The following is an 8,593-nucleotide window of genomic DNA, read 5'->3' on the forward strand; positions in this document are numbered from 1 at the left end:
CCTCTGCCTCCCAAGTGCTGGGATTAAAGGCGTGCGCCACCACACCTGGCGACCTTGAACTCTGATATTTACTTCCTGAAGCTGGGATAACATTTGTTCCACCGAACTTCAATTATGCAGTGTTGGGGACCAGACTAAGCCTCATGGATGCTAGGCAAGCCTCTAGCAGTTCAGTTATATTCCCACCCCTTTCCACCTCCCATTTTTGTTTCCACATGTAACCCAGGCTGACCTCGAACTCACTGTGTAGCTAAAGCCGGCATTGCATTTGAAGTGAGCCTCTTGCCTCAGCTTCCTGAGAGAGCTGCAATTCTAGGCCAGGGCCACTGTGCCAGCTTTCTCCTGGTCTCTTAGTAAGGGTCAAATAAAAGAAGAATCTATCATGCACTGTCCTTGGAACACAGGGGCACTTAGTGAGCGATTGCTCAGTCCTCTTTGCTGTATTGTTCAGCAGTGAGCAGAAACCCAAAGTGACAATGACTTAAAGGAAAGATTTGCCTTTCAGCAGGTAGATTAAGCTTTTCTGGGGGCTTTGGCAGTTGGTCACTGTGTGTCCTCAGAATTAACTCGACTTGATCTGCCTATGGAATGTCCCCAAGCCACTGAAGTGACTCTCATGCCTACCACTCACTGTATTTGGTTGTTGGGTTATTTTATGGGTTTGTTGTTGTTGTTGTTGTTGTTGCTGCTGCTGATTTTGTTTTTGTTTTTCTTTTTGTGGTTTGTCTGAGTCAGGGTGTTGCTCCACTGGCCTGACTGGCTGGTGTGCAGCTGAGGCTAGCCCTAATTCACACCATGTTTCCCAGGTGTTGGCTTGTATCACACTTAGGACCCCCCTCCCTTTTTTTTTCCTTTTGAAAATATGATTAATCGCTTGGTGTCACAGCACATGTAGCTCCAGCATTTGGGAACTGGAGGCAGGAATTCTATGTAGATGAGGCCTCATCTACATAGAAGTTTGAAACCAGCTTGGACTCCATGAGACCCTGTCTCAAAAAAAAAAGAAAATAAAAATATTGATTGTATTTTCTCCCGAGTTACAAAAGGGTATTCTTTTTTTTTTCCTAAAGATTTATATATTTATTTATTATATGTAAGTACACTGTAGCTGTCTTCAGACACTCCAGAAGAGAGCGTCAGATCTTGTTACAGATGGTTATGAGTCACCATGAGGTTGTTGGGATTTGAACTCCTGACCTTTGGAAGAGCAGTCGGGTGCTCTTACCCACTGAACCATCTCACCAGCCCCGGGTATACTTGTTAAATACAGAGAAAGGGTTTTTTGTTTTGTTTTTTTGAGACTGTAATCAAGGATACCCTGAATGCCTTATCTTCCTGTCTTACCTCAGGCCACTGGGATAATAGGTATGGCCCATGCCCCCCAAGATTTTTTTTTTCTTTAAATTAAAAAAACAAACAAACAAAAAAAGTTATTGTTGCTTATCCATGGAAACCTGACGAGGGCACTGAGTCCCCTGAAACTAGAGATACAGAAAGTTGTGAGCTGCATTGTGGGAGCTGGGAATTGAACTCAGCTCCTCTGGGAGAACAGCCAGTGCTCTTAATCACTGAGGCCTGATTTTCTTTTCTTTTCTTTTTTTTTTTTTGGTTTTTTGAGACAGGGTTTCTCTGTGTAGTTCTGGCTGTCCTGGAACTCACTTTGTAGACCAGGCTGGCCCCGAACTCATAAATCCGCCTGCCTCTGCCTCCCAAGTGCTGGGATTAAAGGCGTGTGCCACCACGCCCGGCTCTGATTTTCATTTTTAAAGGTGTCATCTGGTGTCCCTGGGGGATAAGGGACTTCAGGGTAAGGATGAGGCAGGGGAGCCAGAGAGGCCCCTATACAATCTCAGTGGAGAGCGGGGGATGCCAGAGGAGAGTGGGCACATTGAGAATGAATGGCATGTGGAATTTTGCTCTCTGAAGTTGGTTTTGGGGACGCAGGGGGAACTTGCTAGAACTCATCTCTCTCTTCTTTCCCACTTAGGTGTGTCAAGTGTGTCAACAAATACTCCACTCCCGAAGCCTTGGAGCACCACGTGCAGACGGCCACTCATAGCTTCCCCTGCCCGCACTGCCAGAAGGTAGGTGACACAGCGTTTCCCTCAGAGGAGGCCCTAAGAAAAGAAGCCTTCACAGAGGCTTTGGCACCTGACTTGGGTTTTGAGGAATGAGTAGGAGTTTATAACGAAGAAAAGACATCCTTTGTGTAGGAAGAACAGCCTGGGTGGTAACACAGGGGATGCTCTGACTGGGCTCACAAGTGCTTAAAGAGCTGAGTGGTCTAGAGGGTCAGGTCTGACACTCTGGCCTCCAGCCCCCATGAACAGACAGGATGATGTTTCCAAGAAGCAAGAAACCAGGGTCGCAGAGCTTGGCTGCGGAAGTCTGGGAAGGGGTCCTGGAGCTGATCTTCCAAGGTCTTCCTCTAGGTCTTCCCCTGTGAACGCTACCTGCGGCGTCACTTACCCACCCACGGCAGTGGTGGCCGATTCAGGTGCCAGATCTGTAAGAAGTTCTTCCGGAAGGAGCACTACCTCAAGCTGCACGCCCATATCCACTCAGGTGGGTGCCCGACCCACCCATGCCCCACCTACCCCTCCCCTGTCTGACCTGCCCCTCTGTTGCTTTTCCATCCTATCGGCTCTTCTCTGAATCACTCTTTGTGCTCGCTATACTGCTTGCCACTCACCTGTCCCCACCCGTGGGCACCCGGTTCCCTACCACCCTACCCGTGAACCCGAGCTTATCAACACCTTGAGAGTAGAGGTGAGTTCCAGAGGCAGGTGAGGGGACTTTGGCTCTGCCCTCTGGGTGCTAGCCAGGCTGGATTACCTCATGGGTGTAGGGTGACCATCCTCCTGCAAATACCTACCCCCTTTCCCAGGTTTCCAGCCTGGGCTATTGTAAAAGCTTTTTCTTTTAATCATTAAACCTTCTTGGAGGAGGGAGAGACATATATAGCCAAGGCTAATTTTGTGTTCCCAACCTTTCTGCCTCTCAATCAAGTGCTAGGATATGGGTCTGTGCCACAGAAATCAGTTGTTGTTTTCTAGTGTATGTGTGTGTGTGTGTGTGTGTGTACACGCGCGTGCGTGCGTGCGTGCGTGCACCAGGCCTGCTTTAACCCTTATGCACCTGGCGATTCTCCTGCCTCCACCTCTCCTCCCTTTAGCAGTACAGGATTACAGATGTGCCCCTCCCGGCTTTAGGGGAGGCCTGGAGATTCAGACTCAGGTCCTCACAATTGCGTAACAAGCATTTACCCATCGTGCCATGAATTAAATTTTATCTTTAAAATAAGTACTGGCTGGGTGTGGCTACACCTGTAATCCTGGCTACTCCTGAGGCTTCAATGGGAGGACCCAGGGGTTTGAGATAAGTCTGGGCGATAGAGTGAGTCTCTCTTTCAACACAATACCAGACAAAGATAAATTCCTGCAAGCTAGGACCTGCAGGTTATATAAAGTACACCCAACTCCCTCCCCAGTAACTGCAGTTACTGTCTAGATTGGGTGACTATAGTTTAACAAATTAGAAAAAAAAAAAAAAATCTGTGTTTGTGTGAGTATATGTCATATGCATGCAGTACCCAATGACACCAAAGGAGGGCGCTACAAGCAGTTGTGTGCTGCCCAACAGTAGTGTGGAGCTTTCCTGGCAAGCATCAAGCCTTGAGTTCCATGGTGACATAGTACTGTAATCCTAGCACTTGGGAAGGCTGAGGCAGGAGGATTGGGCACTCCAATCTAGCATGGGCTACACAGTGAAAACTTGTCTCGAAACCCAAACACAACCCCTCCAAATTCTCTGTGCCAAGTCAGGAAGAATAAGAAAAGCCGGTTGGAGCTGGGCGTGGTGGTGCACGCCTTTAATCCCAGCNGGATTTCTGAGTTCAAGGCCAGCCTGGTCTACAGAGTGAGTTCCAGGACAGCCTGGACTACACAGAGAAACCTTGTCTTGAAAACCAAAAGAAAAGAAAAGAAAAGAAAAGAAAAGAAAAGAAAAGAAAAGAAAAGAAAAGAAAAGAAAAGAAAAGCCGGTTGGGGAAGGAGCTGAGCCCTAAATTCAGCTTCCCTCCCCATGGCACTCATGTGGTGTTCCTGTGTCTCTCTAGGTGAGAAGCCCTACAAATGTTCAGTGTGTGAGTCTGCCTTCAACCGCAAAGACAAGCTGAAGAGACACATGCTGATCCATGAGCCCTTCAAGAAGTACAAATGCCCCTTCTCGTAAGTTGGCAGCCTTATTTATGGAGCTGGGGTTAGATTACTTTAGAGGGGCCAGTATTGGAGGACTGGACTTGGGGCCTCTCTTCATGTGTCTCGGTCCCCACCCCGCTTGGCCCTTTGGTTGACAAAGGCTGGTGCAGGGAGGGACCCGTGAGAGGACCCATGCTCTCACACCTAAGTAACCGATGGCTTTGGGTTCCAGGATGCACACGGGCTGCAGTAAGGAGTTCAACCGGCAGGACAAGCTGAAAGCCCACATCCTCTCCCACGCTGGTAAGAGACTTAGGGACTGGCTAAGATGATTCTCAGAGATAGAGCCATCAGAAGGAGAAGCGGGCACCCGTGTGAGACATATTGTGGGTTTCTACTCATCCGCTCCTGAGAGCGAGAAGCCAGATCTGTGTCGGGGACTTTGGGGGAGCAGAGATGAATCAGATGCAGCCCCAGTCCCAGAGGAAGTAGTTGTGGGAAGAGGCTGCTGAACTGGACTATGGGCAGTGACATAGAGGTGTGTTGGTGCCATGCAAGATATGGCCAGTGGGTAGCCTGGGAAGGCAGGTCAGAGATCTCCAAGCCACCTTCCCAGGGGAAACAAGAGTGTTTATCAGTATGTCATCTTCTGTCCACACCCATACCCACATCCACTGTCCACTCCCACCCCCACATCCACTGTCCACCCCCACATCCACTGTCCACTCCCACCCCCACATCCACTGTCCACCCCCACATCCATTGTCCACTCCCACCCCCACATCCACTGTCCATGCCCACTTCCACATCCATAGTAAATCAATGAAACATCTTCCCCATAGTGTAACAACCAAAAATGTCTCCAAAAGTTCCGTTGGAGATGAAGTTGCTCCTGTCAAAAGCTTGAAAATGGGAGAGTAAACTGGGAATGTGGCTCAGTTGGCAGAACAGTTGCTTAGCATCCATAAAGGCCGTGGTATGATCCCAACAACACATAAACTAAGCATGGTAGATATCAACTGTAGTTCCAGCCCATGGGAGATAGAAGCAAGAGGATCAAAGCCAGCCTGAAGCCAAGGCACCCCTTCAGTCCCAGCGCTTGGGAGGCAGAGGCAGGTGCATCTCTGAGTCTGAGGTCAGCCTCGGCTACAGAGTTCCAGGACAGCCAGAGCTAAAAGAGTGGAACCCTGACTCAAAACAAAAAAGTCATCTTGACATGACAGCTCCCCCTCTTTTTCTTTTTTCTTATTTTAAAGATTTATTTATTATTATATCTAAGTACACTGTAGCTGTCTCCAGACACACCAGAAGAGGGTGTCAGATCTCATTACGGATGGTTGTGAGCCACCATGTGGTTGCTGGGATTTAAACTCAGGACCTTCAGAAGAGGTGTTGGTGCTCCTAACCACTGAGCCATCTCTCCAGCCCCCTCCCCCTCTTTTTTAACTGGGACATGGGAGAGAGTAGATCAAGGTCTTTGACATCTTGGCTTTGAACCTTGATGCTACCAGCTTTGGATCGGTCCCTGCAAGTGGCTTCCCCTTTTTGGACCTCAGCCCCAGGAAGCTGAATGAAAGTTAAAGGCATTTACTGAAGGAGCCTGGCCCCAACAGGCTGAGTGTGGGGGTCTGGGAAGTGCTCCACCTAGCTTAGGCCTGAGAGAGAAGATCCAGGAGATCTTGCCTGGAAGATCAAACAGCGAGTGCAGGCCCCTTAGATAAGGAAAGACCAGAGCAGAGTAAGGGGGGGTGGGGCTGAGCCCAGGGCAAAGGGTTGAGGAGGGCGGGGCACGCTGCATCCTGCTCTGTAGGAAAGGAGGCCTCATGGCAGGGCTTAGGCTTAAGCATCAAGCCTTCTTTCTACTCTTCTGTGCCTTACAAAGCGTCCCTCTCTCCCACTGATCCGAGGGGCACAGGTGAGGCCTGCAGCCTAGAAGAGATGGCTGTGCCTGGTCATCCAAGTGAGAGGTGATGTGACCCACAGAGTTCACCAAGGCTTAGGGGTTTAGCCGATGACTCCAGGCCCGGGAACAGCAAGTAAGAAGGCCCAGGGCAGGGAGCAGCAGAGTGGAGGAGTGAGTGGCAGGGAAGAGGTGAGAAACAACAGTGGAGCCCCTGAGGCCCAACAACACAGGGCCTGAGCCTACAGTCATTCCTAGGTGGGACACGTGCAAGGTGAGGTACCCATGCTTCCCACTGATGGCTCCTCATTCCCCAGGCCTGAAGCTCCACAAGTGTGGGCTGTGCAGCAAGTCCTTCAGCCGCCGAGCCCACCTGGCAGAGCACCAACGCGCCCACACGGGCAACTACAAGTTCCGCTGCGCGGGCTGCGCCAAGGGCTTCTCACGACACAAATACCTCAAAGATCACCGCTGCCGCCTGGGCCCCACCAAGGACAAGGACCTGCAAGCCCGGCGGCCTCCACGGAGGAGGGCAACGGCGCGTGGTGGCGGCAGCATCGCCAGCATGCACAAGGAGGAGAACCCCATGCCGGACCCGCTGGGGCTGGAGGAGCTGAAGGCCGCAGGGCCCTCTCCTGAAGCTGCCCCTGGCAAGCCACCCTTCGAGCAGGATGCTGTGTTGTCCATTGTGGTGGGCGGGGACCCGGAGCTGGTGGTGCCTGGGCACACGGAGGGTCTGGGCTCCAACCTGGCACTTGCCGAGCTGCAGGCTGGCACCGAGGGAGGGTGTGCCATGCTCGCCGTCCCAGTCTACATCCAAGCCTCGGAGTAACCAGGCTGGACTACCTGGTGGTGTGTGTGTTGGGGGCGGGGAGGGTGCACTGGCACAATCCCTTTTGGAAGTTACTGTATCAACCTTGCCCAGTTACTGTCCTCCCGTGCCCCGAGATTATGTGGGGAAACCTGCAGCACTCCCAGGGTCGGAGGCAGGCACTGTAGCTCTGGGGCATAGCAGTGGTAAGAGAGATGGCCAGAACATGAAGTGCCCAGCTGATGGAGGCTGGTACTTGGGCATCCTCTAAGACACGGTAGGGTGATCCCACCCAGGTAACCTGGTAACCATCCAGGTTGTGCTGCTCTTTAGGATGCTGGCTGGATGTGGCTGGAGTCCTTATGTGTTAAACACTTCTTGATGAGGGATTCCTCAGACGACTGTATGAGGTGAGTATATAAGAGGCACTTAGCCTGGGGCATAGACTGTAGCTGCCAGCCAGCCCTTGCTTCAGATTCACCAGTGTGACCTGAGCAAGCGAGTCACCTCTTTCTACTCCATGTTCCTCACCTGTACAACAGGACTTCGTATAGCACTACCTCCTAGAGTGTCCCGAGGACATAGTATACTAAAATGTGCAAAGGACTGGGCACAGTACCCATGGCCTGGCAAGTGCTCAATAAATCTCAATAAATGTTTTTACCAACCATATGGGTCCAAACCACTCAGGTCTGAACCTCAGAGATTCCTTTCTTAGCCCCCAGGTGGCGCCACTCCCTCTAAAGCACAGGCTAAGATACCACGTAGCCCTCCGGCTGACCGAGGAGAATCAGCAGGCTCACACACTAGTCATAACTCCAGCAGCCCACAGCACTCAGGAAGCTGAGGCAGGAGGATTTTGAGTTTCAGGTCAGCCTAGGTTATAGGCTGCTGACCCCCTCTTCCGAATGGGAGCAAGGCCTGAAGCTCCCCTGGTGGTCATCACAGAGCATAGTCTGTGCAAATGGCCGGTGGAAGAGGTTTATACTTATATGTAGAACTTTAGAATCCTGGGTCTTTCCCCCATGCTGTGGATTCTCTAGATAGAAGTCCCTCTTCCCGTGTCCCTAACTCCACTGGTTCCTTCCAGTCCAGCTGGTCCGGGTGGAAGGCAAGCCAGGCTGGTTTGAGAGGCAGTAGGAGAAATCCCGAGTACTGCATTAAACCAAGTGGTGGAGCACTTGTGTAAACCTAATGTGGGTAGTGAAGGCAGGAGGTTTGGGTACATTGAGATGGAGGCCAGCCTGGGATATGTGAGACCCTGTCTCCAGTTAATAAGTGTCAAAATAGTGAGAACAAGCTGCAAATAAAACAAGAATTATGGTGAAATGCACTACAGTGGGAAACTCGATATCAGCGTGACCCCAGCAGGATACTGGAGGTCTGACCAGAGCAGTGCAACAGGAAAAAGAGATGCGTAGGGGGCTTGTGAGACATAGCACCTGCCCCGTGGCAAAAGGGGGGGCACCACCTGACCACCACACATCCTTACACAGAAATAAATGCAGAAAATGGGAAAGAAATGCTCCAAGGCCTAGAAAGGGTAATATAACTCTGACACAATGGGACTGCTACATGCAAATGTTCTATTCTCCAAGGCAGTAGTGATGCACACCTTTAATTCCAGCACTTGGAGAGAGAGGCAGGCTCGAATCTTTGTGAGTTCCAGGCCAGTCAGGTCTG

At 51.0% G+C, this 8,593-nt stretch overlaps 1 protein-coding gene across 1 annotated transcript in view; it reads left to right on the top strand.

The window, feature by feature from the left end:
* Nucleotides 1–7,595, top strand: part of Znf341 (zinc finger protein 341) — a 35,424-nt gene extending 27,829 nt beyond the window's left edge. The window contains exons 11-15 of the mRNA XM_021193340.2: nt 1,988–2,084; nt 2,433–2,565; nt 4,118–4,229; nt 4,432–4,502; nt 6,417–7,595. Coding sequence (XP_021048999.1) covers nt 1,988–2,084; nt 2,433–2,565; nt 4,118–4,229; nt 4,432–4,502; nt 6,417–6,931 — 928 coding nt within the window. The 3' untranslated portion in view covers nt 6,932–7,595. The remainder of the gene's footprint in view (nt 1–1,987; nt 2,085–2,432; nt 2,566–4,117; nt 4,230–4,431; nt 4,503–6,416) is intronic.
* The last annotated feature ends 998 nt before the right edge of the window (nt 7,596–8,593 follow it).

The sequence above is a fragment of the Mus pahari genome, chromosome 3 (genome assembly GCF_900095145.1).
Source record: "Mus pahari chromosome 3, PAHARI_EIJ_v1.1, whole genome shotgun sequence".
NCBI lineage: Eukaryota > Metazoa > Chordata > Mammalia > Rodentia > Muridae > Mus > Mus pahari.